Raw genomic sequence first — 14,347 nt, 5'->3', positions numbered from 1 at the left:
TCCATTAGATCTCAGCTCAAATGTCATTTCCTTCATGGCCTCCCAGAGGAGGTTGGGTACCTTCAGGCTATTGTCCCATTGCATCAGCTACTTCTCCCTCTCTCTGGGAAACTGCCACATGTGTAAATTACTTGTTGAGAATATATCTGCCTCATGAGAATATATACTAAGAGGCATTATCCCTCTTCCTCATTGCTACGCTCCCAGTGCCTAGCATCAAGTAAGTGCTCAACAAACATGTGGAATGAAGGAATAGTATGAAACTGAAGATTATGTGGAAAGCACAGAAGCAACGAGGGATTGTGAATGTCTTCTATTCCTTTGGTTTTATTGCAAAACAGTTGGTGGGTAAATTACTTACAAAATATTATTGCTGGTAAGATGTGAAAAAAATAGAGGACTCTTCCTTAGAAATAGTATCAGTAAGTGGATGGTTCCTGGAAGAGTTGCTTATTGATTTCATTTATGAGTTTCTCTGCTTCTATGGAGAATAACATTCTGGAGACGATAAAGGAGTAAATCTAAGGTGGAGTCTTAGAACTCGTATGACTTTGGACAAATAACTTCTCTCATCTGTAAAATGAAGATAATAATCGTGTCTATTGCATAGGGTGATTGGGAGGATCAACGAGGAAATGCATGTGAATCATTTAGCACAGCATTTGATGCATAGTAAATGTTCAGTAAAGGTCAGCAATTACCACCATGGTTGGTGCTTCTGTCCAAGGTAGGCACCTCCACTCTGAAGGAAGCCAACTGACTTGAATCACATGGATTCAGCATCTGATAATCTGCTGATGTTACCCTCTGAGGGTAGAGTAAGACCTCTCTGTCTATACCGCCATCACCAAACCACACTATAAAAAGCCATCTCTTCCACGCTGGGCATTCCCTGTAGCCAAAGCAAAAATAGGACGTCATCAGAGATCACACTAATAATTATGAACCCTCACCCCACTCTAAAATTTGAACTGCTTCCTGACCACAATGTTCTGGGGACAGAAGTGAATTCCTTTGATCCAGTTCCGGCTTTTGACCAAAGTGGCAGTCTTGTTCTTTGGCATGACATCAAGAGCTCTGCACAAAAGCAGTCTATGCTGCTGGTTGATCTGCACTTAACACCAGCCCTGGTCTTAGATTCTAGCAGGAAGAAGCATTTTCTACTTTGTTTCATTTCTAAGTGGCAAAACAATTAAAATGCTAGCAAATGGAAAGAAAAGGTAAATGTGGGTGATTTGAGACCTAGGAGATTGGACATATGGTGGGGTTTGGGCCCCTGACAGTTCTGAATGAGGCTTTATCCCGCCTGTCCTAAGTGGCTTCCATTTCCATCGTGACCATCTCAAATGGACTGGCTTGATGGGGGAATCTTGAGTGAATTCTAGGGGCCTTGAGAGGATTTGAGGTAATTATTCTGTCTATAAGGGGAGTGGGTGTGGGCCCCTCCTACATTGTCACTCCTCCTTGGAGGCCCCAGAGTTTATGGGAGAGAGTACGCTGGTCAAGCTGGAGGGCTTAACCTCTCTGAGCCTCAGTCTGATCTCCTGCACAAGAGCGTTGCTGGAATGGCAGTGTTCAGAGGATGCAATAAGAAACATGTATTTAAAGCGCTTAGCCCTGTGCCAGGCACGTAGCAAGTGCCTAAAGAACAGGAGCGCTTGCTCCTGTCGCTATTTTAGACTTCTGAATTCATCTAATAAAACCATCGTCATATTACGCCACAGGGAGTGAAAAGCCAAGTGTGGTCCTGAGTTCCAGGTCACAGAGCTCCCGGGTGAGGGGCAGGGCTGGAACCCCATCCCAGGTCTCCCCACTCCTGGGCTGTCTTTGTGCTGTACGCCCCTGGTTCTCAGGACTCATTCGGCTCAGCGGAGCTCTTCAAGACCTCACCGTTTGGGGGCCTTCCACATTGCCCCCTTCAATCAAGTCTCCACCCCCAACATGTGCTCAGTCTCTAAATCCTGTCCATGTTCCTTCCAAAATATCCTGCAGAAATGCCTCCTACTTTCCTGCCTCCTCGTCATTGTAATTGCTGTTCTGTATAGAAGAGATTCCCCTCTTTTCAGCCACGGCTGACCCCTCTTAGTTTCAGCCCATGTCTTCTCCTCAGAGACCTTCTGTGACCATCCTTGCTGAAGCAATGCTACCTCCATCTCCTTTCTCTCTCTCTCCCTTTCTTTCTAGTTTGTGGCCTGTATAGCACTCCCCCCTCCTTTAATTTTCTTTCCTTTTTTATTGTCTGTCTCTTTACCAAAATGTAAGCTCCAAAAGAACGGAGAACGTGTCTTCCACTCATTGCTGTGTTCCCAGCAACTAGCACAATGCATGACACATAGGTGCCTGGTAAATATGTTGGGTGAATGAATGAACGAGTGAATGAATGAATGAGTGGATTCCAGAACTAGCATATTTATTAACACGTGGATAGGACCAAGGAAAGGATTTTAATATGTTTGGAGAGAGACCCAGGTACCTGCTTTGTCCCCCTTCCTGGCCTCCTAAAAGAACACTGTGAGGCTACCCACCAGACAAGGACCCTTCCAGGCAGGCAACCCACACAAAAGCACATCTTGCAGTCAGGGGAAATGGGAGGATAGTTGCTAATCGCGACTTCCAACTGGGCTGATCTTTCCAAAGTTCGAAAGGCGCCTGCCTCCAGAAATCCCAGGCTGCTCCTGCTGCTGAGGCTGGGGAGGGAGGAGAGGAGGGGTGCGCCTGGACGCCTCTCGGGCTGGCACGAAGAAGCCACATCTCCTCCTCCCTCCTCCCCCCAGCTCCTCTCCAAGAGAGGAAGCAATGCAGATGGAGACGAGAAATAAATATTCCTGCCTGCTCCGTGCCACTGCAGACGTTTTCCAAAATGTCTGGCTTGGACCATGAAATCAAGCCCACCCAGGAAAGGAGGCGCTCAGCGGGAGAAAGAGGGGGAAAGGGTGGCATATTTGTCGATACTTGTCAGCTTTCTGGGGGGCACAGCACATGGCTCATACTTGGCAGCCCTGCTGAGGTGGGGACGTGGTAAGTGCACAGTAATACTTGAAGAATTGAATCAGAAATGGGAGCAGAGTTAAGGAAATCCTGCCAGGATGTCGGCACCATCTCTCTGCCTTTGTCCAGGGTCCTGGGACTCACAGCTGGCTCTCTCTTCACTGATTTCCAGGCTCTTTCCACAATGCCTGCTGCCCCTGCTCAAACCTCTGCCCTCCCCTCCACTCCACTCTGGTGTAATTAATACAACTGGGCTGCAGGAAGTTTCAAAGGCCCATTGAAATTTGGGCAGGAGCTCAGAATCCACGTGCGGAGATAGATATTCCTGCCACCTCTAAGCACAGCTCGCGTTCTCCAATGCTGGAATACCAGCAGGAGATGAGAACAGAGGCTGCAAATGATAAGTGGGTGCTTTTGGCCATGGGATGGCCAAGTGTGTGGGAGAAGTGTCACTAAGGAAGGGAAGTTACAGGCCCAGCAACAGGCACTGAAGTGTTCTGCAGTTACGAGGACTTCACTAGGCATGCTGTGAGGCTGCAAAATGTCTCAGAAAAGAGATGAGAGCATGAGAATTTCAGCTTGAAAACTCCTGCCTAGGCTATGTGAGGTCTTCTTTGTTTCTCACCCTCCTGTGAGAATCCCCCTGGTGTGGTGTCCTCATACTGCTGCCACAGGACCACCTTCCACTAGTTCTACTGGGAAGTCAGTCATGAGGGTGGGGCCCCGGGGGGGACTGAATTCTGCTCTATAAAAAGCAGAGGGGCTTTCCTGGTTTGCACTCATTCAAGTCCAGTGCAGTAAAAACACTTGCTCAAAATGAAGACTCAAAGAAAGTGATATCTTTTGTGGGTGTCAGGGGAATGTTTTCCAGAAATGTTGTAGTTAATTCTGCCTCTTTTCACCATTTCCATGACTTCACTGAGGAATGAAAGATTATCTAATATTTCCCACTCAATGTGCCCTGAATCCTTCTTTATGAATCTTCCCCACTCATCTGCCCATCTGCCTTCCAGTGCTAGGCAACTGCCGGCTGAATCCCACTCTCTCCAGGAAGTTGTTCGATGGTGGGGGGAAGCTGACAGAAGACCTGGCTTCCTATCTCCACTCTGCCCATTGCTGTGTGACCTTAGACAAAGTACTTCCCCTCTGGGGGCCTTGGTTTCTTTGTTTGTCAAAGGCGTGGCTGGATAGGTATCCTTTCAGCTGGGACGCATGACGGGTGGTTCTACAGAGAGCTATAGGGTAGATCTCCTACTGTCACCATCGTCTACCCCACCCCACCTCTACCACTAAATTCCAGGGACTGGGGCTATCACACCCATGGGGTTGGGCTCATTCCTCATATCTGGAAGTTTAGAGCTGCATATTAAAACAAGCTGGATATGTGGGTACACGGATGCTATCTAGATTTGTTTTAAATGTTTTCTGTCTACATTTCCCCTAATTTCCAGAAAATCTAACGCATGGGAAATACCCAAAAAAGGCATATTTAAGGAGAACTTGTGTGCATGTGTGTTTGTGCTATATAATAATCATGTTAGTTATCTTTCATTAATGATAGCCACCATTTATTGAGGCCTGCTTCTTGCGAGGACTATGCTATGCTCTTTCTCTTACATTATAATCTTCACAACAGCTCATCATAGAAGACATTATCCACTCCTCACTCCCATACATCACAGTAGTCGACCACCATTAACACACATATGCACAAACCCAAACCAAAATTACACCATAGCACCCCTCTCCAAAGCCAAAACCAAACCGAAACAAAGCTGAGGCTCAGAGACGTTGAGACAGCTACTGAAGATCACAAAGCTGATCAATATTGGCAATGGGATTTGAACCTGGTTCTGCTAGATTCCAAAGATGATGATGTACTATCCCCTACCCTGTGCTGGACCTTGTCTTGGCATTCAGTGCCTTTCTAGGAGATTCTTCATACATTAAGGCTGTTTTAAAGACCCAGAGATAATAGGACTTAAATTGATTGCCTTTCCTATGGCACTGTCAGAGGAAAACTGGTCTCAGAGCCAGCAAAAACACTGCTATCAGAAATGGCAGGAAAACATGCAGCTGTCATAGCCACCAAGCACAAGAAGGGTGGGAGAACCAGGCCCCCAAAGCAGCTCAATCCCAGTGACCATCTCCATTGGTCATTTACCTACAGAGAATTAGGCTGGCTTCTGCCCACAACCAAACTCACTTCTATGCCTGTACCCAAGTCTGGCAAAGAATTAGAGCCCCTCACAATTTGTACAGACTCCATCATCTGCTCCAGAGGTTGTAAACTCCAGTGTTCCCAAGCCCAGGCAGGTACATGAATGAGCAAAATAGCCAGGAGGACACTACAGGAAACTGGCAAACACATGTCTGGTCAATGGGGACCACCGTGACTCCACTCCAGCAGATGGCTGCTATGTAATTATATAGGCCCAGAGCTGCTAACTGTCCCCTTTATAAAGAAAGGCTGGAATATGGACATCCCTGCAAATTTTCTCAGTTTTTAAATGTAGGCAACTAATCCAGTTAAGAAAAGTGTACCTGACACAGTGAGGTCCAAATAAAACATATTTAAAAGCTCTGTCTGACCTGAAGGTCTCTATTTGCAACCTTTAAAATTAATTTTCCTCATTTACAGATGGGGAAATGGTAGCCCGGAAACATGAAGTGATTTGTCTGAGATAGCTAACATGGGCTCAGGCCAGCAACTCTCTTTTGGATACATACATATAGAGACATATGTGTGTGTGTGTGTACATACATATACATACATACATATTGTATATTCACAAGTGAAATAGAAATGATTTTAGATTACCTGCTGTTGTGAAATGTCCTGCTAATTCTCCTAATGTTATTATACATTGGCAGTTGACCTTAATTAACATACTTATACAAACCCAAACCAAAGTGACACATTGGCACTCCGCCCCTAAACCCAAACCCAAACTCAAACTAAAACAAAAACCAGGCAAGAAAGAAGCTCTTTACTTACGGTAAATGACAAAAAAGAAGAAAACAAAGTCCCTTCGTCATATCTGGATAATTTTGCCAGTACTCCTTCCAAGATAGTAACGAACTAGTAAAACAGCAAAAAAGAAGAATTATTATTTCAGACTCTAATTGTTCACATTAAGGCACAACATTTCCCAATCACACAGAGACTAGCAATGACCTCGCTCAGTTTTGCATTCTATTATTTGATTCCCGCTTTTGGGGAAAGGAATAGATTGCTTTCACATAGAAATATTTGACTTATCCGGCTTTCTCTTCATTATTATGTGATTGCAAATACAGAGTGTTACAGAAGTACAAAGTGACAAAATATTATTGAGTTGCATACAGCATGCGATAATATTAAACGCACTTTTCAAAATCCAAAACTGCGCAAAGCAGTTTTTACGTTACATATTAGCACTACATTTAATCCAATCTATTTTTATTTGTATTTTATCAGTAATTTGGGGGAAACAGAAGTTTAGCACTGGCAAATATAAATGTCTTCCCATTCAGCATTACTTAGTTAAAATTCTATAATTCATGAGGGTGACTGAAATAGCTTTATCTGACTTTTATGTTTTATTATGACTCTCACTGCATGTGAAACGAGGGGAAAGGGGGTTTTCAGGATGGCAGAATTCCTTATTACCGTTTAACTTTCTGTTTCTAAAATCTAACTTTGTCAGTGCTGAAAAACAAAACAAACATTTTCCACATAACCTAGTGCAACGTCTGGGGACAATTTCTTATTAAGTTAACACATGCCACTTCATCCACTCATCTTCGCACGGCTTGCAATCACCAGAAAAAATCATTCCGAGCTGAGCTTGGGTGATGTACAATCTTGTTTCCTGAGAGATACAAGTATCCAGCTCAACTTTTTAACGTGTTACATTTTAATGGAAATGCAGATATAACAAAGTGATGTTCACAATGAAACATTTCACCTGAAGCTGAAGGTTACCTTTGCAACCAAGAGTGTTATCATTTCTTTAACAGTCTCTTCAATTAGTTCATCTATTTTTGAATGGTATTGATGCTAAAGAACACAGAAAGACAAATATTAGCATTTGGGGAGGTGATGGCATTGCATCCGTCAGTAATTTTTAGACAACACAATTTATAAATAAAGCCTGGCCTGCAGACCCAGTTTATTTCCATACTCCCAGAAGCAGCTATAAGATTCTGACTCCAGGTCTTTGATGAAGAGAGATCTGAGGTTCTTAAAAAAATTACCAGCCACGTGATTCCTCACCCAGGGTTTTTGATGGCTTTGATATGTGTAGATACATACACATGATTACAAATAGCACGCATGGATGGCTTCATGGCCTAGTGGTGTGTGGATCTGGAACTTACAAAACAAGATATCACAATAATTTAATATAGGGGATGAAGAAGTTCTCTTTGGAAAACTGCTGGGGGATGTGGCTCAGAATTTGACTAAGACATGGTGACTGATTTTGCAAAAACTGTTCTGAAACCCTCTGATACTTTGGGTTCATGCCCCAGAGCCCACTAGTTCTATCTCTAGATGTTCACTGAGTGCAGTGCCAAAGTGTCATTTTCTGAACCCTTGTGGCAGCCGCTCATTTTCTCTATTCATGGAAAAGCAGACCCAGGTTTAGAGCCTCCACTAAGACTCCTTTTAAGTTTTTCAATTTCTCTAATGGCCACTGTCGATTAAATTTAAATAGTAATGTGAAAACAAACCCCCACACAAACAAAAATCTGCTGTAAATGCCAGGAAAAGAGGAAAAGCAATTTCAACAGAAAATACTGTATGCCAGTTCCTTGACATTTATTAGATCATTTCAGTATCCATTTGAATTATTCCGTATTCCTTAATAAAAAATAACAATGCAAAACATTGCTATTTGGAAAGGAAAATGCACTTACCCACTCTTTAGCAAACTTTCAGAAGGATGATTAATTAGGAATAGAAAAAAAAAAAGGAACAGTGCAAATAAAAATTAGGACAAAAGGACATATGAGAAAATGAAAATTAAACAAACCATTCAAAAAGCTATGAAAACATACAGAAATAATAAGCCATGGGAATGTGGTTTGATATTCTGATAACTGGCAATCAGAATTAGTGAAAGTAAGCGAAGGGATGTGAATTAAGTTATTCAGTAAAAGTCACAGGGGAATTTCATCTGTAATTGTTAAGACCTGGATAAAGTCCCAGTGCAAATTTGGGAAGTCATGTCACCTAAGAAAATATATAGTTCAGTTTCCTCATCTGTAAAAAAACAGATAATACTACTAACCACTCAGGACCAATGGGTAGGGTGGAAAGGGAAGCCAGTACAAACACTAATTTTGGAAAGAGAATGAGCAAACCCCCTTTTAAAGATATTTAGCAGGTCTGTTCTTCTATTATTATTATCACTATCACATTATTATTATTATTATTATTATTATTATTATTATTATTATTATAAAAGCCATTTCCTGGTGGTCCTGTTCTCAGACTCACAGATCCACTGTGAGGATTAGGTGAGGATCAGATGTGAAAACATCTTGTCAACTATAATTGCAATTCAAATACTATTTGTTCAAGCTCATACAGCAGAAGCTAATGGTAAGGAGATACGGTCTTAATTTTCAGTCCTCCCATTTTAGTTCCCTTTCAGTTGATTAGAGGAAAAACAATAAACCAAATGGTCCATGTTGTGTAGTCCTGATGAATCAGAACCCACTTCGGCTCTACTGCTAGCTTCACGAAGGGATTTACTAGTAAGTGGCATAAACCTGAAGCTAAATGCAAAAACTATCTGCAGAATTCTGTGCTAGAAACACAAAGAAAGATGTCAGAGCAAAAGAATTCAGGAATATTGACAGGGCTCCAAATTCATTTTTAGGTCTTGAGATAAGATCCAGTATCACATGCTTACTTTCCTCCTCATGTGACTGCCTCGCTCTGCTTGATTTTCTTTGGATTACTATAAATGATTCACATTTATTAAATTAATTATGAGATTCAACTAACTCAGAAAAGCAAGTTGTAGGCAAAATAATACAATCTGAAATATTAAACGAGGGGCTTCTAACCAAGCAAAGAACATCACTGAGAATAGAAACATTCTCTTGAAAAACTTGGCTGAAATGGCAAGCAGCGCCAAGAGCGGTTTTTTTCCACGCACCAGGAAAGATACAGGCTCTTGGTCTGAGGTGTTAGTAATGTTGAAATCTTGAAAATCAAATAAGCTTTCTCTTCACAAGTGGGGGGAACCTCAAACCTTTTCATTCTGGAAGGAGTCCAAACGGAAGGATATGGAGATGTGGTGGGTTAATGGGAACCTCTTCCTGCCTTCCATTTTTCCATGCCAAACTTGGTCCTGACCTCTCCACAGAGAGTCCCACTGTCTCTCCTTTTCACTCTATGGAAATATGATGATCTCCACTCCTGTTTGCATTTCTTTTTTTCTGTCATGAAAAAGTTGTTTTGATCTGATTATTCTGCCTCTTACTTCCCGAGGAAATTTGAACATGTCAATCTCTGTTGGTCTATTTCCTCATCTACTTAGTGGGGCTAAGAATGACCCGGGAATACAGGAATCATATTCACCTAACACAGTAGTGAAACAATGCATGGAAATATGTTTTAGAAACTGAGAAGTGCTATATAGCAGTATTACTATTACTATCATTAATTGGTTAGCACAGTGGTTCCATGTGTGTTTCTTTACATTTCTCTACACTCAAGTAAAATCTATGTATAATCCATTGTAGTTAAATTACAATCTGAATTAAGTAAAGCCTACTTGGGGAAAGATAGTACAGCAGGGTAACATGTACTCTGCTTATCATGCATTAAAGCAGTATACATGAAAGCAGTCCCCATTTCTATACGAGGAAGTACAAAATGTACGAATTTCTTTTACCAGTGTCTCCTGAGACTCATTTGATCAACTAGCTTTTCCGGGGCAATAGTGAGCACTCCACCTTCGTTCTGCTCTTTCTGGGGAGATTATCTGTTCCATGCACAGGTGAAACTCCATGAAGGGGTATAAACACTACAGGGGCATTTTTTAAGGTACCATCCCCACAATAAGATAATCTTGTCACAAAGTCGCCTGCAGTCAGATAGACTATCCAATTCCATCCGCATCTCAATATGGGTACAAAGAGGGATCCTTCCTATTTTTGCATTTTCCAGTTCCCTCTCTGGGAGTCACTGGATTGGCTTGACCCTAATCATAATAATAATAACAATAATATCCATAAATTACATTCTGGGGCACTAGATCATGATCATAGCAAGGGAACTGCTAATCTTCACTGGTATGGAAAGTTTGGGGAGTTCACTTCTGCTTCTGATGAGCTAAGCTGCTGCAAATTCACAATCACTTTGTAAAAATCATTCCGCTTGACTTCCTGTACTGCACATTTTGCCTTGTCATGGAACAGATTGTGTGTATGTTGTCTTTCTGTTAAGACCATCTGACCTTGGAAATGAGATGAAAACACACTAGACCAAGTGCGAAACTATTTAATACACAATTTCCTCTCTATTGGTGCTTTGCAAATTTTAATGAAAAAAATAAATATTTAAGATGGAAAAGTATGGTTAACAAATGCTTCAACAGCTGCCTTTAGATGGGACTCTACCCTGGTGATGAAACTGAGGAAGTGATCTTAAGATGGCAGAATATTATATCACCTGGCCAGTCACTAGTCTAAAACACTTTGAGGGAGTTCGAATCCAGGTGGAAGCAGGTACTACAACTAGATCTACATGTGAGCTTAGTATCTAATACTCACAAATGAAAACTACACAAAAACATTGAACTGCTACCTATTCTCCCAATTTCCAGTCATCCTTAACCAATTTCATTTTTACAATTCAGTTGACTTTGGAGATGAATATCCCCATTCTGCAAAATGAGAAAAATTAAGGAGAGACCATTTGCATGAGACTTCCCATTGAAGTTCTACTCAAGGTCATAGCCAGCAAGGTCCCTCAAAGGAAGTATATATTTACAGAAAATGATGTCTGGCTTCATTCTGACTCTGACTATTCTCAGTCACTTGGTATTGTAAGGTCAACAGAGGCCTCTATTCCCATGAGCTGGTCACATCAGGTGTCTCTGATTCAATTATACTAAGGAGAAATGGCATAGTAGGTCTCTCTAGCGTGGCTTGAGAAACTGGCAGTCTTAGGAAAAGAGCCACAGACTAGAATACAGTATTGGATGAGGAGGGGTGTGGGGGCTCAGGAAAAATGGGAAATATTTACCAGGTTTAGTCATTGTTTTAACTAAAAAAAGAAGAATATTGAATTATTCGGAAGGAATACATGAAGTGTATTCTACTTTATCAAATAGAACAATGCCCAGAAAGAAGTAGGCATTGCTGCTTAGCCTCAAAAATGGCATATCCAAGACAACGTTCTAATCCAACATCCAGAAATGAGGGAGCTTTTATCCTCAGTTTCAACATGCTCCATGTCTCTCAAAGGTTGTGTGTTACATGCTGTATCTCTCAGGTGACAAATGATGACAGTAAGGTTGTAAGAGTAAGGGACTTGCTCAAGGTCACAGGGTTTGGCAGTCAAGGTATAGGCTCCATAAGATGTACTTATGTTCTTAAGCCAGTAGACAACCTGTTCTTCCAGAAAACCATAACCCCAAGTTTAAGCCAAGGTCATTCTACTGTAGCACAGAAGTGATAAGTGGTAAAGATAAGAGCAGGATCCCCTTGTGACAAAATCAACTTGCTATTTTTCTTCATAGATCTCCAGCTAGGGGCTACAGTCTGGCCTAACAAGGTCCACAGGTCAACATGAAATGCAAAATTGTGGGAAAGTATTTTTTCCCCTGGGCATTGGTTCCTTAAATTTCATCAAATTTTCAGTGGAGTCTGTGACAGTAACCCTTGCCACCCAACTCCCACTACTCTCCCCAAACCCCAGTTCAAAAAGAAAGAAGTTAAGATCAGAATGACTTGGCTTGTTTGGAAGGATTGCTTAGCATCTGACTAGGTATGTGGGAATTCTTTTAATATGGCCACAATTGAGTCAGTCTGAAGAGGGACTGTAAGAGCTGCTTAGGGGAAAGGAGGCCAGTCCCCGTGCAACAAGTCTTCTTCATCCTAGAATGCTGTCAGCCTTGTGAAACTCAGTTGAAAAGAACATCTTGGGAAGCTCCAAGGGGAAAGAGATAAACTGGACTCCATCAAACTTAAAAAAAAAAAAGATTGTGTTTTAAGGAATCTACCAAGAAAGTGAAAAAGACAACTGGCAGAATGGGATAAAATAGTTGCAAGTCATATATATGATAATGGTCTAGTATCCAGAATACATATCAAACTCTTTCAGCTAAATAATAAAAAGACAATTTAATTTTTTAAATGACCAAAGGATTTAAATAGACATTTCTTCAAAGAAGATTTACAAATGGTCAACAAACACATAAAAAGATGGCCAACATCACTGCAAACCAAATCACGGTGAGATATACTGTACACACACGAGGGAGGCTATAAGAAAACAGATAATAAGAAGTATTGGCTAAGTTGTAGTTCAGCAGTTCCTCAAAAAGTTAAACATAGGGTGACCATATGACCTAGCAAGAGTTGAAAACATAGGCCCACATGAAAACATAGGCCCACATGAAAACATAGGTCCATATGAACATGAATGCTCATGGCAGTATTACTTGGAGTAGCTACAAAGTGGAAACAACTCAAATGTCTATCAACTGATGAATTGATAAATAAGATGTGGTAGAGCCATATAATAAAATACTACTCAGTATAAAAAGGAACAAAGTGCTGATACATGTGACAACATGAATCTTGAAAACATGATGTCATATGAAAGAAACCAGTCACAAAAGGCCACATAAGATTTCATTTATATGAAATGCTCCGAATAGGCAAGTCCTTAGAGACAGAAAGTAGGGTGGTGGCTGCCCAAGGCTGGGGAGGGAGGGTTCGGGAATTATTATTCATAGGTCAGGTTTCTTTTTAGGGTGGTGGAAGAGTCTTGCAATTGATTGTGGTGATGGTTGCACAGCTTTGTGAATATACTAAAAACTACTGAATTTTAAAAGGGTGCATTTTATGGCATGTGAATGACATTTCAATTTTTAAAAAAAGAGCTCAAGGGGAGAAAAATTCAGGAGGGATAGAATTTTGGAAAGTCTGAATTCAAAAGGATCTTAATGAACATTAGAGATCACCAAAAGCAGGGTTTTTCAAGTGGGCTCTGTGAAGCCCAAGAGACTTCAGGTGGACAGCAAAGAAATGCAGAGGTGGAAAGGAACATGGTAGCTTGAGGACGGGGCCCCTCTTCCTTGACTCCCTGCCCTTCACTCTATCCAGAGCAGCTCTCATTTTATTTATTTCACATGCTGGCCTTCTTGGTAAGGTTTGAAGAACTGATACTGCAGGTCAAAATAGCCTGAATTAAGTTAGACTAGTGCTATCATTTTACAGATGAGAAAACTAAGGCCCAGCTCATTTCCAGCACAGCCAGGGTAAGAACCCTGGTGGCTGAACACCACACCTGAGCCTCTCTCAAGGGGCTGTCCTTCAGGTGTGAGTCCTAATCTTAATTCCTTTTTGGATACTGAGGCTCCACGCCAATGATTCTCAAACTGTGGTCTCCAGACCACATCAGCATCAGCATCACTGGGGAATTGGTTAGAAATGCAAATTCTTGGAACACACCCCGGACCTTTCGGAAACCCTTGGGGTGAGACCCAACAATCTTGGTTTTGAGAAGCTCTCTAGATGAGTCTGATGCTCACTGAAATCTTGAGAACCACTGCTCTAGGTCACTCACATGCAGCACATGGAGCCGTGAAAGAGAACCGAGGGCCCCCTGCATCTGCCCCTAGTGCCCAGAACATGACCCCTGAGCAAATGTCCCTCCAAAGAAAGTCAGTCAGGAGCAAACACTAATAGGGGTGGCTGAGGAAGCTGATTAGTGGGGAAAGAAGGTTGGAGATGATGTTGCCAGGAAGAGAATACCACCAACCCACATTTAAAAATGGAAGGTGCCGATAAGAGAAAATAAATAACGAATAAGGAGCAAATATAATTTAGTAAGAATTCTGAGCATGTAAGGCTGGTATCGAAAGATCTGATTTAGGAGCAATTTATGCCAATTGGCAACAACACGAGAGTTGCCAGAAATGTTTCTGAATTAATTCTAAATTGGTATATGAATATCTAGCTGGCTTGAGGCCATCGGAGAAAAATGATCATGATAGTCTTTAATCAAGCCCGAGTTGCTGCTTCTTTCTCCTTTACATTTTAAATACCACTTTGGAATTGGAAACTTAGCAAAGGACTAACCTTTTGGTCAGGGAAGATTCAAAATCAACTCAATCTAAGGAAACTG

The 14,347-nt window shown here is 41.6% G+C and overlaps 1 protein-coding gene across 1 annotated transcript in view; it reads right to left on the bottom strand.

Moving 5' to 3' along the window:
* Positions 1–14,347, bottom strand: part of CADPS (calcium dependent secretion activator) — a 799,713-nt gene that overhangs the window by 62,401 nt on the left and 722,965 nt on the right. The window contains exons 34-35 of the mRNA XM_087866885.1: positions 6,956–7,030; positions 5,987–6,070 (exon numbers count right to left, since the gene is read on the bottom strand). Of these exons, the coding sequence (XP_087723011.1) occupies positions 5,987–6,070; positions 6,956–7,030 (159 nt within the window). The remainder of the gene's footprint in view (positions 1–5,986; positions 6,071–6,955; positions 7,031–14,347) is intronic.

The sequence above is a fragment of the Ursus americanus genome, chromosome 14 (assembly GCF_024610735.1).
Source record: "Ursus americanus isolate L20-20 chromosome 14, mUrsAme1.1.p, whole genome shotgun sequence".
NCBI classification, from domain to species: domain Eukaryota; kingdom Metazoa; phylum Chordata; class Mammalia; order Carnivora; family Ursidae; genus Ursus; species Ursus americanus.
Note: the sequence above shows the minus strand (reverse complement) of the source record. Positions and strands in the feature narration are given on the sequence as shown.